Consider the following 27829-nt stretch of genomic DNA (forward strand, 5'->3'; position numbering starts at 1 on the left):
CTAAATGATCCATATTAAAAAAAGATCTAATTCAAATGGCGGCACATTATTATAAAGTCTATTATTATGTCTATGTGTATCGGTAAATGGTTGGTTCTTCCAAATATTCATTTTCACAGACCCACACCCGGCCCACACCCTCACTTGAAGTGGCCCTCAGTGCAACTACATGCATTTGAGCATGGAATCTTAAAGGTGCTGTGTAAAAATGCACAAAATAACTTCTTGCAATTAATGTTGGTCTGCTGTTCTTGCACTGAAAAAAAGAAAAGAAATCACAGTAAGTGGTAATTTTTGATTTACTTCAAACCTTTTGCATTCCTATTTATAGCCTACTGTTATACATGCATTTGAGCATGAAATATGGTAAGATACTGCACTGTAAACATATTTAAAATTGCAGTTTCATCATATCTGGTTAAGGGCACGGTCCTATATGTGGCCCTGTGGGAGTGTCGATGAAAAAGTGTCGCCCCCTCCAGCATTTAAGTTGCCCATCCCTGATCTATGGTAACAAGTCGATCACAGACACTAACGGATCGGTGTCGACGCTCTGGGTGTGATTGGTAATGCCTGTGAAAGTTTGCTTGGATCGCCATTGATTTCACTGGTCGAGGAGGAGAAATGGTGTGTAACGCTACAGGACACCCAAACCAGGGTCACCTTTGTTGTTTTTACCCTTTTGGACTCTTTCCAGCGATATATGGTGCCATTATCACATTGTATTTGGTGTAAGTCGGAGGTCGGCAGCTTGTGTGACTGACACCTAGACCCTCTGCGACAGATGACAGTGACAGCAGGGTGTTAGCTGCTCTCTGATAACAGATAAAGTGGGTGACGGCGGCTGTCAGGCGGAGATAAAAGCTAAAATAACGGTTTAAACTGGACGGTGGAGCGGCATGAAGCGCTATAGAAGCTCGGCTATGGACACGGAGCGTTAATCTCCCGCCTGGAGCCAAACATGTTCCTCCGACTGGACTCAGCCAGCAGGAAACACCTCGACTCCATCACCCACTGACCACCAGGAACACTCTTACATTTATTTACCTTTTTTAAGCTACTATCAATCATTCAATTCGGACGATGCGGCTTTTAATCCCCATGTCAAGGTGCTCTCATGGGGTGTCCAGTCTCAGGCTGACACAGACCAGGACCTTATGGCTGGAGCCCCGTCTCTCCCTGTCATACCTCCCCCGGAGGAAGAGGCCGGCTCCCGGGATCAGGACTACCGCCTTCCCTGTCTCCTCACCCGGGCCTTTCATATCGCTCCTTCCCTGCTCTCCACTCCGATCTCTCTCCACCCTCTGTCCACACACACCGACAGGCCGAGCCCGGACACTCACACACACACCTGTTGCCTTTGCCAGCTCCTCTACACCGACACCAGGCGGACCAGAGAAGACCCGGACGGACCCGGGCAGCGGGCAGACCCCGGCCACGGTGCCCCTGGACGATGTTAAAAGGATTCTGCAGCTTGCTCACCCTGAAAGATGGAGAATGGCAGGTAAACTGTGTCAGCACTGATAAATCTATTCATCCATGAGACTGTAAATCATTCTTCATTCATATCGTCAACCTGTTAAAATAATCGCCTACATCGCCAACATTGGCATTTAAACATTTTTTTAAGTGATGTATACAGGCAGGATGAAAAGGATTCAAAAATGGACAAAATAGCCCCAGACTCCATAGAGTTAAACAACTATTCACAGATATCACAAAGTCTGCTACTATAGATTCGATTCACTTCAGGGGCTGATAAATATGATATGATACATATGACCATTTAACCCTCTAGAGTCCATGAAACCACCTGCACATTACTTCTTCATGACGTGAAGACATAAAAATGAAGCAACATTGAGCCTTGCCATCAGCTTCCCTCGAAAGTTCTGGCTTGAAACTCCATGCCAGATTTTTGTTGATGATATTCAGCCAAGTAAAACCAGAGATAATGTCAAATATATTTAGTATAAAAATATACAACTAGATATTATCCTCATTTTACCTGTTATATGTTATATTTGCAACATGTGTTCATATTTGCAACATGTATATTTCTGTGTGTGAAACATAATTTTCAAGATCAGATTTTATGTTTTCCTTTGTTTCTTTTGGGTTAAATTTTTTTATCAAGTAATCAAAGTTAAAAATAAATTATCAGGACATATAGGTGAGGTTACGCTGAAAAAACTGATACCAACACGGCATGGTAAAGATTTTTTAACAGATTTTTTTAAGATGAAGATTTCAGAGGGTTAACATAATCTTTTACATTTATACCAACTTACAAGAAGCTGAAGTTGCCACATTAACCTTTTTTCTTGTATTTTGAGTTTCCAATGTACCCTGACTTGGTGTCATGTGCCTTTTTTGAGTAATGAATTGTATATATTTTATTACCTGGAAGCAATTTTTAATTTGAAAATCCAAAATAGTAATAATTATGAAGTAAGAGAAGGTTAAGAAAAGAGTGCAACATGTTCTTGCATAAGGCCCATTAACTTTAGATCCCTGAAAACAGAATAATGAAAGATGTCAAAAATATTGAATTATGATGTTTTCCCTTTGTGGGGAATAGAAAAAGGCGGGGAATAGAAAAAGTCCCTGTAGGGTTTATTTGCTGCTTGTATAGCCGTCAGTCCAATTAGGACTTTGTAGCTTTTCTCCAGAGTTCAGATAATCTCCATTCTTCCCTTCACTGATGTGCCTCGCCTCAGTAGAAGAGGCAATGTGCACACAACAAGCTCTCTGCAGCATTCTGCACCACTGTCCAGAACCACACAATTATATTTGATCCACAGAGAAGAACTGTAACAGTCGTTGTTTCATGTTTTAAAGAATGTTTGAAACCACAGCGGTATATGACAAAATAAACATAAGACAATGAACACATTTGACACTTTTTCTAGTCCGTCACAACAAGCCGTCTGTCTTTATCGTGCCATATGAGAACACTGGAGCTCCCTCCTGGATGCTTCCAGTGGCTGTGAGTTTCCCTAACTTTGTTCTGATGTTGATGGAGACAGGTTGTGCTAGATTGGGAATATCTACATTAAGTCAAATTGTATTAATTACCTGTCAATGGCTGCTCTACTAGCCCTTTGATGCACAACATGGGTCTAAAGTGACCCGATATGTATGAATTTTTATGTTCTATATCTTTGCAATAAATTAATTTCATCATTCAGTATTCCAGGTTTACCTCAATTAGTTTGTTTTTGATCATCATACATCCTAATTTTATGTTTTCCTTTATTAATCTTTTAATAAAACACTATTTGTGTCACTACTCTTCTAATGAACAACATGGGTGTTGTGCATTAGAAGTGACCCATATCCATTTTTTAGCTAAGTAGCTTGCTAAACTAAGTACTTAGCTAACTTCTTGGCTAAGTAATTAGCTAAGTAGCTTGCTAAGCTAAGTACTTTGCTAACTTCTTGGCTAAGTAATTAGCTAAGTAGCTTGCTAAGCTAACTACTTAGCTAACTTCTTGGCTAGGTAGTTAGCTTAGCAAGCTACTTAGCCAAGTAGTTATCTATGTGATAATACAAAAACTTTTTTTCTTCATAAAGTATGAGAGGCAAAATGGAAATAATGATCTGTTATCAAAAACAAGATATCTTAAAGAATACTTGGAATATTCAATCATTAAATAGGTTGATATCAAAAGATTTAGCACAGAAACACACAGCAAGCATTAAATAACATGGGGAATGAATGTGGGTCATTTTTGACCCATGTTGTGCATTACAGTTTTTCACAACTGCTATGACCTGTTTGTCAGAACCTTAAAAACTTTTTCAAAACTGTTAACGCACATCACACCTGATATACATAATTCCCCAAACAGTTAATTTCATGGTCAAAATCACCCAGTGTAACTAAACACAGACACACACTTCCAAAATACAATAATACACTAACACAGTTCACCAAATCTACCAAAACACTGACACACGTTGTCTTCAACAGAAACATTTAGTCAGTCACAGCACAATGTCATAAAAAACACTGACAACTGATGGAATAACACAAACTCAATCACTTTGCATGTGTCAAATCGACTTTTTTCCTTTTTCTTTTACAATCAACAGATTATTGTATTGATCATACATGTAAATTAACCCTCTGGAGTCACCAAAGCTCAAAATCATGACTTCTTCATCATCCAGACTAGAAAACAAAGCAGCGTGGAGCCCTACTGTAAATTTACCTCTAAAGTTCTGGCTGTAAACTCCATGAGGCCAGTTTCAGTTTGATGATGATATACCAAGTAAATCTGGAGACAAGCTCAAATATATTTAGTATAAAATGATAGAACTGGATGGAACCCTCTTACGTATATGTTGTATTTGCGACCTTTGTTCACATTTGCAACATTTACTGTAAAATTCTTTATTGAGCATTATAGTGTTTTGAAAGTAAAAAAAGATTCAAAATCACATTTTATGTTGGACTGAATGACTAAAAAAGACACAAAATGACTTACAAAGACATGAAAAGACATGAAAATGATTCAAAAATTGCCTCCATAGAGACAATGTTTGTGATGATGTTCTTCATTTTTCATTTGTTGGCCATGAATTTTGGCCCTTTTTTGTACAACACTCAGTACAGAAAGTGAACGAGCCATGTCAGAGCAGCTTTGCAGAATGTTTATGAAAGAAGAAGATAGTGAGTGACAGGATTTGCAGTAAACACTTTACTGTATTGCAAATGAAAATGACTTACAGTAAAGTAAAGAGGGAAAAAAATCAGCTGTCATTCATTACTGTATTGCCAAATAGACAAAAAGAAAAAGGAGCAGAAGCTGTGATCAATGTAATCTTCAATCCATTAGTTTTGAACATGAGGTTTTCTGTTTTGACAAACCGTGTGAAAGCAATTGAAAATTCACCAGTTAACATCTACTGTTTTGGTCTTGATTGAGCTTGTGTGCAAAAGGAGTTAAAACTAATTTTAAATGTGTAAAATGTGTGTATTTTCTGTCAAAAGAAGAAGAATTGTGTTAATTGTATCGTCCACACAGGCTGATGTTGTGGTAACTGTGTGAAGAGTTTTGAAAAAGCGTTAAAAGTATTGAACAACGGGTCATAGCGGTTGTAAAAAACTGTAAAAGGGCTAGTGTCAGCTGTTTATGATGTTCATTTGGAGAGCTCTGTCAGAGTAGTTTTATGGTTTGTAAAACCACCAGAAGTATTTTTCACCATGTTTTGCTGGAGAACTTCTTCAAAATCTGAAGTTAAAATGTCCTTTTATAAATGGAAGCCACGGGTATTGCTTTCCATAGTTATTTGTTTATATTAATGTTGCATGGTTTACTGTCTTTTTCTGTTTCCCCATCAGCTGCTCTCGGCTTCCTTACTGTGTCCAGTGCAGTAACTATGTCGGCTCCGTTCCTCCTGGGCAAAGTGATCGACACCATCTACGCCACAGGGACAGACACGGAGACGATGACAGCCTCGCTGACGTCTTTATGTGTCATGCTGACGGGAGTGTTCCTGTGTGGTGGGGCAGCCAACGCTGCCAGGCTCTACATCATGCAGACCTCAGGTGAGACGAACATGAGATTGATGCTCTACAGGGGAACATGAGAAACACATATTGACATAAATGATTTCTACACAGCTCATCCAGCTCACACTGATGATCTGTCTGCATCAGTGGGTCTCTCCCTCCAGGGTTGGCCTGAGCTTAACCTAACCCTCTCTCTCTATCTAAGCAGAAAGATCCCATTAACCCTTACAGGGGATTTCCACCGGGCGCGTTACAGCCGCGGCACGGCTCCACCGCGGTTTTGCTACGTCTTCTGCCCGCCGTCAATTCACGCCGGGCGCGTTACAGCAGCGGCACGGCAGCTTAGCGAGCCGGTCATATACACACAAGATCACGCGATAATCCTGACCATACGGGAGACCGCGAGATCCCGTGATTAAGTCTAAACTCTATTTATACAGTCTATGGATAAGCTGTGTGTATAAAGTAAACAACAACAACAACAAGCAACAGCTTACTTTGCTTCTCTGAAGTTAAAAATCTGTTGATCTGACCATCTATCCTTATAAAGACAATATGTTATGTCATAAATGATTGTATGATGTTCCACTTCAACAATCAGTCTCTTGTCGTCCGTGTCGCTGATCCTCTGAGACCCTTTGATTGATTGATTGCTGATCTGGTGCCCCGGTCATAACATAATGTTGATGTGAAGTAGTTTTAGGCTGCATGAACTGCGTATTGCGTTTTATTTTGAAAGGGGGCGGAAGTGTTTTACGTTGATTCTGAGTCGGACTTCCTGTCTGGTGCGATCTGCTCTGTTGAGATTAACGCGGTTTAGCAGTGGCTCGCGGAGAAAATAGAAGTCCTACCTAATGCTCGCGTAGAGACGCTGCTGAGACGCTGCTGTAATGTTCCGCAGCGCGCCCGGTGGAAATCCTCTCATTGATTAGAGTGGTACCTATTTGCAACGGCGACCGCGGCGCTGACGTTCCGCGGCTGTAACGCGCCCGGTGGAAAACAGGCTTTAATAGGGCACTCATTGAAATACTTGCAAATTCCAAATTTCAACCCCAGAGAATATTGGAGGATATTACAGACTGCCAGAATGTGGACTGTGGAATGTGTAAAAAAAAAAAAAACATACGGACCCAGGGGAGGGGGGTAATATTTTGAGAAAAAAGTTTACGAGATTAAAGTGGCAAATCTACGAGAAAAAAAAATGCAGATTTTGTTGCTTTTCCCCCCACTTTTTTCTCGTAAATCTGCAACTTTTTTCGCGCAGATTCACCACTTTAAATCTCATAAATCTGCACATTTTTTCAAAAATATTTTTTTCTCTAAATACCATGCTATGTATAAACGTGGCCAAAGAAACCAGCTGTCCTCACTCCCTGATCACAGGAGGAGGCCTGGCTAGGAGGAGGGACCCGAGCAGCAAAAAACAATTATAATCAATAATAATAGTTAACCTACAATAGTCATCAGCATTCCCAAAATACAAAGAATTAATAGGCTCCAACAAGCCCTGATTCTGAAAAAGTTGGTTCACTGCCTAAAACGAAAATAAAACAATGCAATTATTTACTAAATCAGTTTTTAACATGTATGCAAAGACAATTAATGTTCAATCTGATAAACTTTATTGTTTATTGTAAATAAACACTCATTTTGAATGAGTGCAAAATCAAGTGTTTACCATCAAGTGTTGAGGAATTGAGGACATAAATTGTTTAAGTGCTATAAGACTTCAGCTGTTCAACAGTCCAAGGTATTATAATAAATATTTTTTCAATGGGAGACAGGTCTGAAGCAAGGTTATAATAGTTTTGGATTATTTAGTTTTAGTTTTAACTTCGTTGTCAATTATGTTTTCAAATTCAGTTAGTTTCAATTAGTTTTTAGAGTGAGTTTGCTAGTTTTAATTAGTTTTTATTTTTTGGAAAATGCTTAGTTTTAGTTTAGTTTTTATTAGTTTCAGTGTAGTTTTTTTGTAATGGGGTATTTGTTGGGTGCCAGATTCCATAAGGTCACAATAAATGTTTCCTTTATTTCCTTTGTCTGATCCATCTCAGCCCCTAATAAGTTTATTAAGTCATAAAACCAGATAGATGAAATAGACTTCATATCAACCAAAAAGGTTTACGTATGAAAAAAGCTGACAAAGACGAAAACGAAGGACATTTTCACTATAATTTTAGTTCGTTTTGTAACCTTAAAATACAGTTTCAGTTAGTTATCGTTTTCGTAAAAAATCTCTCGTTTTTATTTTTATTTCAGTTAACAAAAATGTTTTTTCAACCTTAATTTTCTTTATTTCGTTAGTTTTTCGTTAACTATAGTAACCTTGGTTACCGGATGGTCCTTTTCCTCTTTAGCCTGGAGGACATGATGTCATGACTCATCAGACCACAGCACATCGGATGTTGTTGATCTGTGGCTTTGGCTTTGAATTGTTGAGTCTTCATTCACGTTGAAGATGCAGCCATGACAGTACAGTTGTAATGTTCTTTATACAATGAATCAGAATTTAATACAGTGCTGCCCAAGGGGTCAAAGGTCATTCACTGTTGGTTTCTGGCTTTGCCCGTATCATGCAGAGATTTCTCCGGATTCTCTGAATCTTTTCATGATGCAATGACATAAACATATGACTGGGTTTCCTGTGCACGACAAATACAAGAAACAATAACTTACAGCAGTGGTTCCCAAACTTTTTTAGCCGCGCACCCCCTTCTATGTCCCAACCGTGTTGACGCACCCCCAATCCCCCACACCTTCAAAAAAACAAAATGCAATAAGCTTTTTTATCGCCATATTAAAGGCGGCATGTTTAATCATGCTCAAATGACCAGAACACACATATAATTAAATAATCACCATCACAACAATGAGCATCACATAAGTCGTGGAAAATGTTATAATATTTTGAGCCGCGTTGAACAAAAATTGCAGCAAGTTTAAATGAGCGTGGAGCTAAACAACCCGTCAGCATAACACAGGTTTGAAAAATGGTAGAAGATAACTTCTTCTACGCTTCATTTTAAGATGAAGTGCATTTTGAATAGCCTGCATGTATTTATTAATTAATATTACAGTTTTTGATTTTACATTTTACAAAGGAAATGTTTATTTACACTTCTTTATTGTGTGGGGGGAAAAAAATGTAATTGTGTAATTATCAGACCGCCATTACATTTATTATCCTGCGCACCCCCTAGCGGCAGCTCGCGCACCCCACGAGGTGCATTCACCACACTTTGGGAATCCCTGAGAGTTGCAGACAGTTAGAATAGAAGATCCATACCTCTCTCACGTCTGTGTGTAAGATATATCCAGCCAGGAGCTTAGCATCACACTGGAATCAGGAGAAGAGCTAGTATGGCTAATTTATAAAACAACAAACTCCTACCAGAACCTCTAAATCTCAGCAATTACCATCATCTATCTTGTTTGTTTAATCTGAACTCCAGCAGCAAAAAGTTGTGTCTCTAATTACTTTTTGGCAACTTCCTGCCAGCCTTGTTGGGACAACATCTATGTTTGTTTACAGATTACACTCACAAGAACTTAATAAGTTAGCTCTAAAGACGCAGATAAGGCTTACCTTTTGAACTTTGATCACAGTCAGACTAGTAATACTATGATAAAATAATACTGTTTTTAATTGTATTTAAAGGTGCTGTATAGGATTTTGATGAAAGATAGCTGGTAGTCAGCTTTCATTCCCAGTTGGCTTTGGCTCTGGCTCGGCTCCACCACCACCTCAACATGCTTTTATATAAAGCTCTCTCTGGGTCCGGTGGACCTCATGGGATAAAATCTGTATAGTTGTCAACGGCCAGACAAAAATGGGTTTTCCATTTGAATGGTGCCATGATAATACATGATGTTTGTCAATTTAAATAATAATTTTGCAAGTGAAAAATGCCATTCTGTAGTAACATTTAGTTTAGAATGAAACCGATCAGTGAACTCCATCGCTCATCACACAATATATGTCATCCTAACGTTTATGGCTTGCTGCCTTGCTCGGTATCCTAGCAACGTTCCATGCCCAAATGTAATGGATTCATCCTGCATCTCCTGCTCTGTTTATCGGCCGGGAAGCAAATGAGCCAGCAAGACCCATTGCTCCTGTGAGAATGTACATAAGAGAGAGTTATGATGTTACTTTTATTTGGGGTGTGTCGTCTTTCTAATTATGTGTATTCCCAATCTCAAGACAGTTTTACACCAAACTGCAACTTCCTTGACTTGCAAAACTTTAATTTAAATTGACAAAGATCATATGTGTAATTCATGGCACAATTCAAATGGGATCTACTTTTTTTTTTTTTGTCTTTCAGAACAACGTCTGTACATATTTTTTTCAAAAGTAAGGTCCCATGGTGGTCCAGGGGAAGGGGAGGGAGCTCACATCTCTATTGTTGTTGCCCTGCCTTTGTGCTTGAGACATGAGAGTGGTGTCGCTCTTCTCATCTAACTCTGTTTAATCAGTTATTGTCTTTCTATTGTCTTTCTGGATTAATCAATAGCTCTACAATATGCAAAACATGATGACAAATGCCCATCACAAGTTGACATACCCTGAAGCCATTGGTACGATTAATCAATAACCAAATAATGAATCGAGTCATTTTGCGATGATTAATGAATCAAGTGACTATGTGGTTGCAGCACTCTCTCATCTCTGTCTTCCTCCCTCGTGTCTCTTCTCTCTTCAGGCCAAAAGATTGTTCGTAACCTCCGCACCTCCGTCTTCTCCTCCATCCTCGGACAGGAAGTGGCATTTTTTGACAGGAATCGGACCGGCGAGCTTATCAACCGCCTGTCTGCTGACACAACGGTGGTGGGCCGCTCCATCACTGACAACCTGTCAGACGGGCTGAGAGCCGTGGCCCAGGCAGCCGCAGGCGTCAGCATGATGGTGAGTGGTCACGACAGGTGCTTTTATCCTTTATCACATATTTATCATGTCAAATAAATATTTTAGAGTATAGTCATATACATACATCATATCGCATATAGTCTGATATGTCTAAAGAACTTGGAACACACTCAGTACGTTTACATGACACTTAAAAACAACGAATTATTGCCTTAATCTGACTAACTGGACAACTGAAGTGCATGTAAACGTGTTAGTCCGACTGATGTTGGAGTTCTCCAATTCCGATTAAGATTCCCAGATAATGTGATTGAAATAGGATTTTCGCCAGCATGTATGACAAGATAACGCATGTGCGCATGCTCCCATGCTCCACCCCTGCACTGGCATGACCCCGGACAAAAACATCCAAGAAAGCCAGTTAAATTAGCCGGTCACACATTAGCCGGTTGCACTTTAGCCGGTTACACATTAGGCGGTCACGTTAGCCGGTCACCCATTAGGCAGTCACGTAAGCTGGTCATGTTAGCCGGTCACACATTAGCCGGTTGCGTTAGCCGGTTGCGTTAGCCGGTCACACATTAGACGGTCACACATTAGACGGTCATGTTAGCTGGTCGCATTAGCCGGTCACACATTAGACGGTCACGTTAGCTGGTCACACATTAGGCGGTCACGTTAGCCGGTCACCCATTAGGCGGTCGCGTTAGCTGCTCACACATTAGGCGGTCACGTTAGCCGGTCACACATTAGACGGTCACGTTAGCCGGTCACACATTAGGCGGTTGCATTAGCCGGTCACACATTAGGCGGTCACACATTAGGTGGTCACGTTAGCCGGTCACACATTAGCCGGTCACATTAGTCAGTCGCATTAGCCAGTCAGTAGCTACGGCACAAAGTGTCAAACTGAGGTCAACCTGAAAGGGCGCCATATTAACCAGCTGAAACGACGCATATCGCCACCCAGTGTTGAGGAGGAGGACACGTTCCCGTCAGTTATTCAGTTTTGTCACTTGCATGTAAACTGGGACAAGGACAGAAGTCCTATTAGACGCCAAAATCGATTTTTAAGCATAGCTCGATTAAACTGTGCATGTAAACGCACTGATTAATGTAAACACTCACTCAGTTGGGACTTTTGAAAACATTTTCCTTTCTTTCACAACAGAGTAAGTAAGGTGTGTTTTGTTGTTCAGTTCAAGGAAGTAGTTGGGATTTCCTTCTGTCTTTTGTTTGGTTATCTCCATCCTGTTCTGAGCTGTTGTGGACTGCTGTGAAACAGGTTTATATATTGCCACACCCAGAGGCCCAAAGCACTGTGTGTATGGAGAAGCTCTTATATACAGTATTGACCAGCAGGTGGTTAAACTGATACTTCATTGCTCGTCTATGATGTTCATCTGACTTTATTCTTTCACCAGCCTCACATTTATTATGAATAACTTTCTTCATTTGCTGCCTAACAGATCAGTTAACATCCTTCCAGTAGCATTTTCACAAACACAAAATCATAAAACACAATGTTCGTGATAAACCATCTCCTCACAAGGAAGTCAAATTATTTCCTGGTGAGATGAACGTGCTGCCAGGAAGGAAAGGAAGTAAATGCTGTAATAACTGGTTCCTGCAATGTGGTTTCAACATTTTTCTCTCTTCCTTTTCTACAGCCATCCCCATCCTTTTTTACTGCTGCGTTTAAAACTCTCTCTCTTCTCCTACAGTTCTATGTCTCCCCGAGCCTGGCCAGTTTTGTGTTGCTGATTGTTCCTCCTATGGCCGGTATCGCCGTGTTCTACGGCAGATGGTTTCGTTCAATCTCCAAAAGCACACAGGACGCTCTGGCACAAGCCACACAGGTACAGTGCACAGAAACACACACTGACAAGTGCGTATATATTTATATGTTTAACAAATTTATTAGGCCACCTGTCATAAAAATGAGAAAACATAAATATTTTAGATATCTTTCAAAAGCTTCTTTAAAACTAAATTGTTATTGCTATTTATTTGTCAAATAACAAAGTGAATTCACCTTTTTATTGCCAGATTTAACAGCTGAAGTCAGAAATGAATCAAACACTGAAACTCAAAGCAAATGACTATAATTGTACTCTTAATCAAGAAATAACGTGCTTTACTATTTTACAGTTTTTTGTAAGACATTACATTTGAAAATTCATGGATAACAACAATAATTATATTTTGGCATTAAAATATCACTTGAATTAACCTCCTGAGAACCTGCGTCCTCATATGTGGACATTTCATTTTAGGTTTGCTGGACCTTATACTTAATTTTGCTTAACTATGACCTGTTGTCCTCAGTAGTCAATACATTAATCAGTATAAAAATCAGATGACAGCATCTTGGTAAAGTCAATCAGCAGTTTATCCCCAGAAAAAAAGTGGATCAGGTACAAAAGCTGATCAGATTTTATGGTTAAAACTTGTTTATTTGTGCTTAATAAGGTTTGTAGTTTGATATTCTGTACAAGTTTGACTATTTTTAGCAACAAGCTACGACACTGCTAGTCAGGAAGTACTCATTTGAGAACAAATAGACTTTTACTTTAAATGAGAGGGTGTAAATAAGGAAATAAACAGTTTTAAACACAAGGGAATTAATTGTGTTATACAGTAAAATTAACCCCTTTTTTTTTTCAAAAACTACTTCCTGTTTAAAGACAATGCTTAGTTTTTGTACTCATCAGGTCCTACTGATCCAAAATATCTAGGAGAAATTAACAATATACAAAACAAAAGCTTGGGTCTCAGGAGGTTAAAGAGCTTCTACATACTGCTGCATTAACTGTTACAGAAACATAAACAATGCTTTTGGTTATAACTAATGCTGTTCATTTTTGACACTGTGTTATAAACCGGTGGTTTAATACATTGGTTAAGCACTGTATTATAAGCACATGTTTGGTGTTGAAAGGTGTTCAACAGCAGGGATTCGTCATACATTATTTGAGGATGTGTTGATATGATAACATGGAAGCTCTGGGTTTATTGATGCTACTCTCAGTGTCTTTATCTTGTTTTAATAAGGTGTGTGTATTGAAAACAGCAGTTTATATGATTGTTTAGTGAAGCCACACTGTTTGCCTTTCCTTTAGTTTTATGTATATCTCATAGACATGCTGAACTGCTTGTAATAATTAAATTTGCAGTGCTGATAATCTGATTTCCAGTAGATAAAACTGTTATTAAATTGTAAGTCTGTGTGTGTGTGTGTAGTTGGCAGAGGAGCGTATCAGCAACATGCGGACGGTCAGGGCTTTTGGTAAAGAGCAGTCGGAGCTCGACACGTACACACAGAATGCAGACCGGGTCCTCAGCCTGGCTAGGAAGGAGGCTGTACTACGAGCTGGCTTCTTCGGAGTGGTAAGTGTGCATCCTGTCACTGAAGCAAACCAAATCCACAGTTAAGTAAGCAAATATTGCACAGAGGCTTCTGCTTTTCTGCCCCCGTTTTGTCACAACAGCACAGAGCCTGACATGTCTGCTAAAAGGTTTTCTCACATCCTCCACACAAGGTCAGAGGTTACTCAAACCATCTGAGGGGTTTGAAGTTTAACACAGTGTTGAAGCAACTCAGTGATGCAACTTGGCACAGTTCTGAAACGGGTTTTCCTCATCATGTCTTATTCATCTTATGTCTAACACTAACTCTTGAACATCGCTTTACATTTTGGACATATTTGGCTCATTTCTGGTCAATACTGGGGTTGTTGGGTTTCTACTGGAACATGCTTTGATGTTATTTTGCTCAAACTGTTGTATCTTTATTTCATTGATATAGGTATTAATTTAATAGTTCATTAATGAGTAATTCATGTGTAATACATTTAGTTAAAAAGGGTAAAAAGGGATAAAATATTTACAAGGAGTCATTCATTTCATTTCTGTTTACGCAAGTTAAAATACTGTGTACAGTGACTCATACAGACCACAAGGTAGCAGTAGCGTTCTACTCTAGAGTAAAAGGTTAAGAAGAAGTGTTTTTTGAGAAGAAGTTAAGAAAAAACAATGTTTTCAGTAGTGTTATGCCGCTCATTTTTCCTCTGTAATACTGCACGTTTGTTCAGTAAAAGATTAAACGAAGAAAAGGAGTCTCCGGTCGTTTTTATAGAAGCTACAGTTAAGTTCGGACACAAACTGTATGTCTGTGAATACATTTTTGGTTTTCTCAGCTTGAACAGTAGCTGCATTCTCATGAACAAGGCTCCAATTGAGGCAATTACCAATCAGTGTGCTCTGAAGAGCTCCTGCCAGCTAAAGCACATTCTCACCTGGTTCTTTTTAACAAACCGTCTGTATTTACCCTGTTAGAAACTCTCTGTTTTAATGCCTGTTAAAAGCTCAGTCAGCTCTGATTCATTAGTATTTCAATCCAATCCAATCCACTTTATTTGTATAGCACATTTAAACAACAAAAACGTCTCCAAAGTGCTGTACATAGAATCAACAATAAAACAAACATTTCCATATAACAATCAGCAATAAATATTAAGTTTATAAATCTAAAATGATGCTATAAATAAAACAATAAAATCAAACAGATAAACATAGTAAAATGAATAAAAGACGTAGTTAAAAGTAGTAAAATAAATAATATATTTTATATTTATATTATATTATATTTCTATTAGTATGTTTCGTTCAATCTCCGAAAGCACACAGGATGCTCTGGCACAAGCCACACGGGTACAGTACACAGAAACACACACTGACAAGTGCGTATATATATATATATATTTATATTTTTAACAAATTTCATTAGTATTTCTGGGTCTTCTGCATCATCATTGCAGCTGGGAATGACTGTAAGTTAGTGTAGCGAAGTTCAGGATCACAGACTCTTGGATGGTAAATTTAATCTTTTTTGAAGTAATTTTGTTCATTTCTAGTGCGTCGCTGTACGAGTTGCTACTCGCCAACGAAACATTTAATAAATTAAAAACAGAATGCAATCATTTGCAAATCCTTTTTGACCTACATTCAACTGAATATGGTACAAATACCAGACATTTAAGCACAAAATGACAAACTTTTTTCTGTAAATATACAATCAGATTTTTAAATTTCCATTACAAAAAAATATTTCTCTGCTGATTGAGTGTTTTGATACTTTCACAGGATTTATATAGGACCTATAAACCTGCTTTATAAAAAAAAAACACATGTAAATCTTACTGATCCAAAACAGTGCTAACCACAACTATATACTGTATGATAGAGTATCATTTTGTTTTGGATTAGCTTTAGCTAGGTGTCTATAATAAACTGGCAACACAGTCTGTAGATAACCAATAGCCACTCTGTTTCTCTGATACTAATGTTAGAGGTAGATAATATTCTCCAGACTCAATCAACTTTAACTCAGACATCCAGCAGGTTCCCAGATGGTCTGCAGTCAGTCTAATCAGTGCTGTGTCAGGAAGTAGCATGATGCCAGATGTTCTACTAATCAAATAACCATGTGTGTGTTTCAGACTGGTCTCAGTGGCAACCTGATGGTCCTGTCAGTGCTGTATAAAGGAGGCCTTCTGATGGCCAGCCAGCACATGACTGTGGGAGAGCTGTCATCATTCCTCTTGTACACCTTCTGGGTGGGCATCAGTATTTCAGGTAATACACACACATGTAACTAGGGCTGGGCGATATGGCCCTAACAGAATATCACGATATTTCATGCTATTTTTGCGGTAACGATATTCTTGACGATATTACGAAATACTTAAAAAGAAACAGAAAATATGATTTTTTTTAGTCTGTATAAATAAATAAAAATCTAAAATGTAGTGTGAAGTGCAAATCTTAACAGTTGCCAAATACAAAAAAAAATACTCCTGACTCTTGAGTATGAGCAAATAATAAAAACATTTAGGGGTTTCGGGGGCATATTTTAATGACATTTTATAAAGGAGAATAAAGGTTCTTGTATGTTTTATTTAAGGCATCTTATTTTGACAGTCTTCTTGTAAGTTCTGTGGTGGATTCTGTTAACACACTGTGCTCTTATTGTGGAAGCTGCATATGTTTAGCAACAGAGAGTAAGTAGCTTTTTGTGATTAACAACTTTATTTGTTAGCTAATATTAACCTTACGCCACTACATCAAGAAGTAGGAATGTTGCCAATATCATGATGTGCATTTTTTAACCATAAAAAAAATATACCAAAATTATCGTGAACGATACAATATGGCACACCCCTACATGTAACCTTTGCTATTATATCAGTCTCTTTCTGTGTGTTGTTTCCACCAGTGTGTCTCTGTGTTCCTGTGTGATCTGTAGGTCTGAGCACCTTCTACACTGAGCTGATGAAAGGTTTTGGAGCCGGAGCCAGACTGTGGGAGCTGCTGGACAGGAAGCCTGAGTTTCCTCTTAATGGTCAGTGCACACACACACACACAAACACACACACACACACACACACACACACACACAGAGCAGCGTATTAACCCACCACATCAATGAATGTCGCTTTAATCCTGTTAACCCATTATTATCATTCTTGGAATTATTTATACATCCAATCAATGGAAAAAGGTTCAGTAGTATTGTAAATGTATTTTTATTGCCACTGAAAAAGTCTGACAAGGAGTTTCACATGTATAGTCTCAAGCTTCTCTCTGTCAGGTGCTGTGTGCTGGAATTGACTTGAAGTGAATATTATTTTGTTATTGCAAAACAGACAGTATAAAACATCTCTTTAATAACCCATTGTACAATTTACATTTCAGGATGTAGTATTTCACTATATATTTTAACTAGATAAAAGATTTTAGTCACTGGATTACTGCTTTATTCAGTGTTTTAGTGCTTTTAGTGAGTCTGTTTGTTTTGGTGATGTGGAGACCTTTCTGGATAAAAATGTCCTGTACACTGAACACTGAAGGAATCATGGGCAGTCCGTGGCCTAGAGCAGTGATTCCCAACAGGGGGGACCGACCCCCCCAGGGGCGTGCCAAAGACCCATGGTTGGTCGTGAAGCCCTCTTGATTTTAAGGGATGTAATAAATCTAATGTGTTAAATATAGATGAGTCAGCATTTAATTCGTTAGTGGGACAAAAACAACTAAATAAGGGCTACATTCAACATTTATTCATTTACTTAAATAGAAAAATCACTATAGAAAAGTTTAAAAATAAAGGCTATATTGCAAGAATAAGGACATGTGTAACATCCCTCCTGCAGTATACACAGGCAACACCTAGTGGTAACCTCACCTAGCGGTAACCTCACCTAGCAGTAACCTCACCTAGCGGTAACCTCACCTAGCGGTAACCTCACCTAGCAGTAACCTCACCTAGCGGTAACCTCACCTAACAACAGAAACACAGAGCTAATAGAAAAATGGCGAAGCGTCTGGGAGACGAAAATGCTGAATATCTCAAAAAGAAATAGAGGGTACCATTAAAGTCACATTGAGTTTGGCTTCATAGAAGCAATGGACAATGGGGGTTAGGAATCGGGCTTGTAACTAGAGAGTTGCCGGTTCGAATCCCAGTACTGACAGGTCAAGGACTGCAGTGCCCTTGAGCAAGGCACCTGACCCTCCTGCACAGCTCCCCGGTACAGTTATGTGCTGCCCACTGCTCCTTGCATGGTGTGTTCACTTGTGTAAAAAAAAAAAAAAAAAAAAAAAGGATGGGTTAAATGCAGAGGTTGAATTTCCCCATTGTAGGATTAAAAAAGTAATTAATCTTAATCTTAATCATCAGCAGGAGGAGCTGACTGCAGCTGGACCATACTGAAACTCTCTTTTGTTATTGTTTGGATTGAGAGACACTGAGTTGCAGAAAATGACGTTTAAACTAGGGCCGGGACTTTAACGATTTAATTAAGATTAATTAATTACACAAAAATTAACGCGTTAAAAAAATTGACGCATTTTAATCACACTTATTTTTGCACCGCGGAACGTTTCTCACTGGATGAGTTTCAGGCGGACCGATTATACTGGAGCACCAACTAGCGTTTATGAGTTCAGACAACAACAAACCACAGTGAACATGAAGGAAGAAGCTGATGAGAGCGCTTTGGTTGGCCCCGTGGATGATGGGACATTTGATTAGTGGTCTGTTGGACTTAAACAAAAATAAACAATATTTTTGTTGCTTAAGCTTATGTATTCAGTCATTATTCAATGGTATACTAAAAATCCATGTGAAAAAAATTACTTCTCACTGTTCTCAGGTCAAATATTTGTATGCGATAAAAATGTGATTCATTTCGATTAATGAACTACAAAGCCTCTAATTAGATTCATTTTTTTTTAATCGAGTCCTGGCCCTAATTTAAACCCGTCAAGCAAGTTAAACTAAATAACAGTTTTTTTATGTTTGTGAGCCTCTTCCTCTGCTTCCACAGAAGGCCTGGTTCTTCCTCCAGACCAGCTGAAGGGTCGGCTGGAGTTCTCTGATGTCTCTTTCTCCTACCCGACCCGTAGTGATGCTCCTGTTTTCCAGAACCTCAGTCTGCTCGTCCCAGCTGGGACCATCATGGCTGTGGTGGGACCCAGCGGCTCTGGGAAATCAACCCTGGTGTCACTGCTGCTCAGGCTGTACGACACAGATGCTGGTGAGAGCGACATCATTCTGTTAGAAAGTAATCACACTCAACAAGAGAACAGTTCTTCGACCTCTGACCTCTCCTTCCTCCAGGTACCATCACTATAGACGGCCATGATATCAGAGATCTCAATCCATCTTGGCTCAGGAGTCACATTGGACTTGTCAGCCAGGTAATTAATGAATCTCTAACTTGTTTATGTTCCTTTACAACACATAATCTGAGCAGACTCACAGTGCACTATGTGCATGTTCATTACCTGTAAGTGGCCTTTGAGTAAAGATTGTGTTCCCCCCAAGGTTATAATAGTTTAGGATTTTTCATTAGTTTTAGTTTTAATTGCATTGTGAATTTTTGTTTTCAAATTCAGTTAGTTTTAGTTTGTTTTTAGAGTGAGTTTGCTAGTTTTAGTTTAGTTTTTATTAGTTTTCGCGTTAGTTTTAGTTTTTTTGTAATGGGCTATGTGTTGGGTGCGAGATTCAAAGAGGTCATAATAAATTTTGCCTTTGTTTCCTTTGGTTTATCCATCTCAGCCCCAATAAGGTTATTAACTCTTACAGATCCAGGTGTTTTGAATTTTAGTTGGAGTGTAGACATCCCAGTCTCAGTAAATATATTAACCATGTGTTCCTGCATGTTCAAATAGAAACACTGGATTATGTATGAAACAAGTTGACAAAGACGAAAACAAAGGATATTTTCACTATAATTTTGATTAGAATACAGTTTCAGTTAGTTATTGTTTTTTTAAAAACTTGTTTTTATTAGGGCCGGGACTTTAATGCATTAATTAAGATTAATTAATTACACAAAAATTAACGAGTTAAAAAAATTGACGCATTTTAATTGCACTTATTTTTGCACCGCGGAACGTTTCTCACTGGATGAGTTTCAGGCGGACCCGTTATACTGGAGCACCAACTAGCGTTTATGAGTTCAGACAACAACAAACCACAGTGAACATGAAGGAAGAAGCTGATGAGAGCGCTTTGGTTGGCCCCATGGATGATGGGAAATTTTTGTTACAAAAAAACAACGGATGGAAGCGTCGATAGGAGCATGGTTGTGTTGCTATGCAACAAGGAATTCACATATCACCGCAGCACATCCAGCCTCAAGTATCACCTCAATGCAAAACATATAGCAGCTAGCTATAAGGTCTACCTATCTCAAGGCTACCTGAATTTCTGAAATGTACTATATTTCTAAATATGCTATTGCTACACTTAATGGCAAAAATTGCACTGGTCTGTTGGACTTGAACAAAAATAAACAATATTTTTGTTGCTTAAGCTTATGTATTCAGTCATTATTCAATGGTAACTAAAAATCCATGTGAAAAAAAATTACTTCTCACTGTTCTCAGGTCAAATATTTATATGCGATTAAAATGTGATTAATTTTGATTAATTAATTACAAAGCCGCTAATTAATTAGATTAATTTTTTTAATCGAGTCCCGGCCCTAGTTTTTATTTTTATTTCAGTTAATGACAATGTTTTTTCAATTCTAGTTTTTGTTATTTCGTTTTTGTTAACTATAATAACCTTGGTTCCCCCTCTCTCCCAGGAGCCTGTGCTGTTCTCTTGCTCTGTCAGAGATAATATAGCATACGGGGCACAGGAGCCACACGCTGTGACCACTGAGGACATCTACAGGGCAGCCAGAGTGGCCAACGCCTTTAATTTCATCCAGGATTTCCCTCAGGGCTTTGACACCATAGTGGGGGAGAAAGGAGTGCTGCTGTCAGGTGAGATACACCACACATCACAGTCAGCAGGGCTGTCATGTTAAATATATGTTTGGTGTTGGCAGGCTGCTCATTTATTCCTTTTTAAGTTTGTACTTTTAAGAATTATTTAAAATGAGAAATGCATTCATATAAAAAAAAAAATGGTAACACTTTACAATAACCATCATTTATAAATGGTAAACAGATAGTTTATTAATGTTTAATCATCATTTATAAACCATATATAGGCCATTTAGAATGGTAAATACATAATTTATTAATGTTTAACTAACTAAATCATTTATAAATGGCTTATAGATGGTATATTAATGTAAGTTTATATTTACTTTACCATTAACAAACAATTAAATTATAATTAATAGTTTATCAATAGTTTTAGTTGCACTCATTTTAACATTTTTAACACCATATTATATATATACATATGTTAATGATTCTGAAATGATTCATATACCTTTAAGAAATCAGTTGAAAACATTTAACAATTAAATGTGTATTGCACTTTGTAAATGTTAATAATTGGTTTATAAACCATCTATAAACATTTTTTAGTTGGTTATTGTAAAGTGTTACCAAAAAATATATATGTTAAAACAGGAAATTGAACACAGTTATTTGAAGTTTTGTTTTACATTTTAGAAAGACAACGATGCTTAATAACAATGTTTTTCAAGTGACTTTTTCACAAATATTTGTTTTTAGTTTGTATTCATACTTTTTCCACATAGTAGAATTATCGTCATTTATTAAATGTTTCTATTCAGAACATCAAATGCTTTAAAAAACACTCTTTCCACTATCATGACACATAGCGCCTGTTTATGTGTAGCTTTATTTTGTTGTCCCTGAGAAGCTTGCAGAATAGGTTTACATGTCACATATTGTGTTTTGTTTAGTTGGTAGTCGTAGGCTTCTCATCATCCTCAGCAGGGCTGGGTGATGTCACCATAATTATGTCATTGCTACAGCAATGCTGAAAAACATTGGATTACAAATTATTAATGTATTTTTTTTTTTTTTTTTATATTTTTTAATGCATTTTCCAACAAAAACAACAAACAACACACTGTGGCCACAGAAAACAAATATCCAATTACAATACAATGAAAATGCTCTGTCCCATTACGATTGACAGTGATGTAGCAAATACACATCTGGAAAGAAGTGAAGAGACATTAAAAAAAAACAACAACAAAAAACACATTTTTCAAAAATCTCAATTTCCATTTCGAGAGAAAATGCTACATTTTTTTGATAATTAAAAATAATAATTATAAGTAAATCAATGTCCTGCCTTATAACCCAAAAACATCAGTTAGCCAGTTTCCCTCATTGCCATCTATCATGCCTTTTAATACAATAGTTGTGAGTCGTTTACCAGCATATTTAAAGAAGGGTGCCCAGATCTTTAAAAAGTCATCCATCTTACATTTAAATCTGTGTGTTAGATATTCCATTGGTATTAGGTCAAATATCACTTTGTGCCAACCCCCAATTGTTGGAGGTGCATTATCAATCCATCTGAGCAATATATTCTTTCAAGCAGCAAATGTGAGAATACTGAGCAGCCTTCTTTGATGAGTCACTTTAATATGAATACTGGGTAAACCGAGAAGCAGAACCTGTGGATCAGCACCAAGCTGGACATTAAAAATCAGATTAAGTTTGCTAACAATTTTTCCCCAGTACTCCTCAATATGGATACATGACCAGATACAGTGCCTATAGCTTCCCATCTCTACTTGACATTTGGAACACTTTTCAGTCAAACTTGAGTTCATCCTGTGTCTGAGCTGTGGGGTAATCTGCAAACGGTGTAATACTCTAAACTGAGTCTCTCTGGTTCTGTTACATATGGAGATCTCTCTCGCAAACCGCCATATTTTAGGCCAAGTTGATTCATTTATTGTAAGATTGAAATCAGAATTTCATTTCTGTCGAAGATACTCTAAATTCACATTGCTAACAGAGATGAGCTCAGCATACCCTTGGCCAAGAACTGCTTTCTTGCCTCTACTAATGAGTAAACGTTCAATCTGCGAATGACAGTCAAAGTGATACCCGCTTTGATTCTGAGTGAAGCTGCGAATTTGCAAATATCTGAAGAAGTGATTTCTGGGTAGACCATATTTCTGCCGGATTTGTTCAAATGTAAGCATCACGCCTTTAGCAAATAAATGTCCCAGAGTTAAAATCCCCTTCTCCTCCCACACCTTAAATCCCTTATCTGAGCATCCTGGGGCAAAATCCACATTACCGTGTATTGGAGCTAGCGAGGACAATGTTTTAGAGCGACCCTCCAACTTTCTTATTGCTTGCCAAGTTTGCAGACTTGTTCTAATTAAGATATTATTGTCCCTAACATTCTTAGTTTTTCTTAGGTCCAGAGCAAATAAAAGACTTGAGAGGCTGTTACCCGCATTCACTGATCCCAGGTCAAGCCACACTGATTCTGGATCATTATTAATCCACTCATAAATAAATAAAAAATATCTTAAATGGCCTATGAAATAAAATTGAAAATTGATCCAATCTTTCTCTGAAATAAATATATTTATATGAGAAAAGAATAACTAACATTACAAAAGAACTAAATATGACAAACCCTAGTAAGGGCAGCATTTATATATAAAGAAAGAAAAAACATTGAACTATATCGATATATGCGATATGGTCTAATTCCATATCACATTTAAAAATATATCGATACATTTTTTATATCGATATATCGCCCAGCCCTAATGTATACTGTATATCTATATTATACAAAATAGGCAAGGCAAGGCAAGTTTATTTGTATAGCACAATTCGACACAAGGTAATTCAAAGTGCTTTACATAAACATTAAAAACAGCAAGACACAATTGAAAACAGTAAAAACAGTCAATTAAAACAGGGAAATAGAAATAAATATACAAATAAGATAAAATAAGATACAGCAGGATAAGAAAATAGATAAAATAATAAAAAACACAAGTCAAACATTGCGTAGTTAAAAAGTAAGGGCAGTAGAGTAGAGCAGATAAGTGTTAAAGTTTAGAGTACGCTGCAGTAAACAATAGTGTTTTTAGTCCTGATTTAAAGGAGCTGAGCGTTTGGGCAGACCTCAGATCTACAGGTAGTTTGTTCCACAGGTGAGGAGCAGAATAACTGAAAGCTGCCTCAAAAAAAAATACATTTATAGTATTTATTTATTTATTTATTAAATAACCAGAAAACATAACATGTTGTGGAATTCATATATGGTTATGGGGATATGAAAGCGCCCAGCCTTAATCCTGATCTATCTCCAGGCCTGAGTCCCTTTGTGTGTGTGGTACTGTGTGTGTGGTACTGTGTGTATGTTCACTCTTGTGTTTGTTTGTCAGGTGGTCAGAAGCAGAGGATAGCCATAGCCAGAGCTCTGCTCAAGGTGAGAACAACAAGTTGCTTCAACATGAGGAGAATCACAACTCTGATCAGAACTGCTCGACTGCACATAATATTTGTTCTCCATTAATTACTCAAAGACTGCCATCATCAGCATTTAATCACTAGATTTAACACAAAATGAACTTAAAAATGTCCAGTTGAACCAGGCTCTGCACTGAGCCTCAGCTTTCCTTTTTTCCTGTGAAATTTGACTTTGAAAGTATAACACTACTTTTGTTCTCTCCATAGAATCCTAAGATCCTGCTGTTAGATGAAGCTACCAGGTGAGAAGACTTAAAATATTCTCTCTTTATCCTTTTCGCCTTTATTTTATCCTCTACACAGCAAAATCTGAGCCTTACTACTGCCTTACTATTATTAATACTGCCTTCAGAAACAGTTTTTTATTGTGCTGGTTAGACACATCTTTTGTTATTGTGTTGAAGAAAACCTTAAACCACCATATTTCCTTAGTGCACTGGATGCTGAGAATGAGTTCCTGGTGCAGGAGGCCTTGGAGCGCCTGATGGAAGGTACATCTCTGTCTTTTCCATCTCTCCCGTTCAATTTTTCAATGACAATAGGGTTGTCACGAACTCACGATACTAAAATTTTCAACTCAATACCGATATGCAGGAAAATATTCGATACTCGATACCATTTTCGATACCATCAGGATAAAAACAAAGACCCCAAAATTGAACAGAAATATTTTTATTAACAAGAAAAATGCAATACAATAAACAATAACAATTAGAACAATATTTTGAGGTTGTATGCTGTGCACAATATTAGGAAAGCTTGATAAAAAAAAAAGAGGTAGAGTCGGCTGTGTGTGTTGCTGTTTGGTTGCAGGTCGACTTTTCTCTGCTTCATTCTGGGACTTCAAGAGAGAAAATAATACTTTTCAGGCACCAACATTTATATAAACTTATTAACTCTATGCTTATGTATACTGACACTGTGTCAATAAACGTAATATGGGCATACTACGTGCCTGATTTATTTATTTACGTTGTTTATAATCATTAACATATAGATAGATAGATAGATAGATAGATAGATAGATAGATAGATAGATAGATATACTTTATTTATCCCAAGCTGGGAAATTACAGTGTAGCAGCAGCATTACACACAGAGACAATAACAACACAATTAAGTAAAAAGAACAACCTAGGCATACTTCAAGCAAAAAAATATAAAAATACAATAAAAATACAATAAAATATAAAGTGTCTAAAGAAGGAGTAGAATAGAATTCCAGTGCAGAATAAATATGAATATACAGTATAAAAATTTTGGTGCTATGAAACAAATAAGGTGCAATGAACAGTGTGCATAAAAAACACATAAAGTGCATATACAGTATGTAATGAACCAGGTTATTATTTGTTATTGTACAGTGTGATGGCATGTGGCAGGAAAGATTTTTTGTATCTGTCCCTATGACAGCAGAGCTGGAGCAGCCTGTGAGAGAAGGTGCTCCGCTGTCTTTCTACTGTGTGATGGAGAGGGTGCTGATCAACATGACGTCAGCCTTTAATTGCTAGCTGTGGCTAATGGCTAATAATAACATGGCCAACATTAATGCGAGCCACCGGCCACAATAACATCATTAATAGGTCAGTTTGAAATGAAAGACACTAACCTGTCAAATTCACTGTAAAGGCCACGGTGTCGGCCCTTAAGATGTTTCACCAAGTTTGAAGTACTGCTTGTGCGAACCTGGTCTCAGAGGAATCCGTGGAATAGCCACGGAATAACTCAAATTTCCGTGAAACTGACATGGATTTCGCTACAATGCAAGTTAATGACGGTCATATCCCGTGGCTATTCCATGGATATTTTTTCCTATTGGTTTGTTCCAAATCACGTGACTTTCAAGGTCCCGGCAGTCAGAACAAAAAACATGGCGGACAGTTCTCTCATTTTTAGTGAAAAAATCAATATTTTGACTTAGTTTCTGCATAAAAATGGATTTTGATCACATTTCTAGCGAGAAATATATGTTTTATTTTCTAAATATTCACTCAGTAAATGTACATAATCACTTTGTATGTTGGAATAGCCACGGGATATTACTGTCATTAACTTGCATTGTAGCGAAATCCGTGTCAGTTTCAAGGAAATTTGAGGGATTCCGTGGCTATTCCACGGATTTTGAGTTAAGCAAATCCGTGGCTATTTCACGGATTCCTGTGAGACCATGTTGTGCAGGCAGCTCGGCGTCGGGAGGGGGGGACGGGGGTGTATCGATACTTTTGAAAATGAGTATCGTATCCAGATACGTTTTAATATCGATACTTTTTTGAGTGTCGATACTTTTGACAACCCTACATGACAATGCTTCAATACTGACCCTGTGTGTTTCTCTGACATCATTTCCTGCCCCTCCCACCGATCCACAGGGAGGACGGTGGTGATCATCGCTCACCGTCTCTCCACCATCCAGAACGCGAGCGCCGTGGCTGTGCTGGACCAGCGGCGGATAGCCGAGTGTGGCCAGCACACAGAGCTGCTAGGCAACAGGCAAGGAGTGTTCAGAAAACTGATGGAGAAACAGGCCTTTCTACAAGACGAACAGAGACGTGCACTTCGCTGAGAGGACAGGGAGGAGTGGACGAGGACGAGGGAGACAGAAGGTGAGCTCAGGTCCTGCTCCAGGAGGGGCAGTAGGGAGGAGAAGTGCTTGGAATAATGTAGATGGATCTAAGCAGACCCATCCACAGGACTGCAGATGAACACTATGCTGTGAGTGTCTTTTCTCTGCTGAAATGACATGAAGAGCCAGAACCAGACAGGGAGATCCACAACGACAACCGAAGAACTGAAACATGGACCAGAGAGCTCCTGGAAATGCTTTATTTTGAAATTTCTACACTGAAAGAGGAGGTGAGAAGGAGTCACTGTCACAGGAAGCTCATAGCCATCAGGTCATACTCACTAACATGGTTTTGGGTAAAGAAATAATGAAAGCATACCTGAGACATGTAGAATGTAAATGTGACTGTATGAATCTGGTGCAAATGACTTTCATTCTCTGTAGTCTGTGATCACTTCATGATTTTCATAACCAAACCAAAAACACTCTCATATTTGTGTCTGCGTATAGTTGATTTTTAAAACTTGAAATTCTTGAAAGTCTTTTACATTTATTTTTGACTCAAACAAGCCAAATGAAGCAGCTATTTGTGTTGCTGTAAAAAGAGAACTTTACACTATAAAGACATAATTAATGTATGAACATTAGCCACGAAGAGTATGTGACTGTTCTGTTAGAGTATCTTCCTCTCCACAACACACAGATATAGTATAGTAACAAGTGAATATAGTAAAGCAGTTTGACATGAAAACTCTCTGTCGCTAACGTTTTCTCAGCTTGTTTTGCTGTTAAATTAAGATCCAGACATTCAGTGACTAACATCCTTGTAGAACCTGATAATGTAATAAATTCCCGATAATGTAATAACCCCGATAATGTAATAAAAAATCTGCACTTGAGTCCACTGAAAATGTAATAAAACCTGATAATGTAATAACTTCCTGATAATGTAATAAAGTGCATTTCCCAATAATGTGATAAAGTATATATACAGTAATATTTACTGTAATTTCCCAGCTTGGGATAAATAAAGTATATCTATCTATCTATCTATCTATCTAACATTAATGGGAGGTTATTA

The 27829-nt window shown here is 38.0% G+C and overlaps 1 protein-coding gene across 1 annotated transcript; it reads left to right on the forward strand.

Annotated features, from left to right (window-relative positions):
* Positions 1-585: 585 nt before the first annotated feature.
* abcb10 (ATP-binding cassette, sub-family B (MDR/TAP), member 10) lies at positions 586-27717 on the forward strand. Its single transcript, XM_059357267.1, has 14 exons — positions 586-1504; positions 5351-5557; positions 10228-10430; positions 12116-12250; positions 13635-13781; positions 15893-16028; positions 16699-16794; positions 18779-18988; positions 19072-19151; positions 20549-20729; positions 24101-24144; positions 24393-24427; positions 24618-24676; positions 26555-27717. Exons 1-14 carry the CDS (start codon positions 1084-1086, stop codon positions 26746-26748), a joined length of 2148 nt encoding a protein of 715 aa, XP_059213250.1. The 5' UTR covers positions 586-1083; the 3' UTR covers positions 26749-27717.
* Positions 27718-27829: the final 112 nt, after the last annotated feature.

Source organism: Centropristis striata, chromosome 2, assembly GCF_030273125.1.
Source record: "Centropristis striata isolate RG_2023a ecotype Rhode Island chromosome 2, C.striata_1.0, whole genome shotgun sequence".
Lineage (NCBI taxonomy): Eukaryota > Metazoa > Chordata > Actinopteri > Perciformes > Serranidae > Centropristis > Centropristis striata.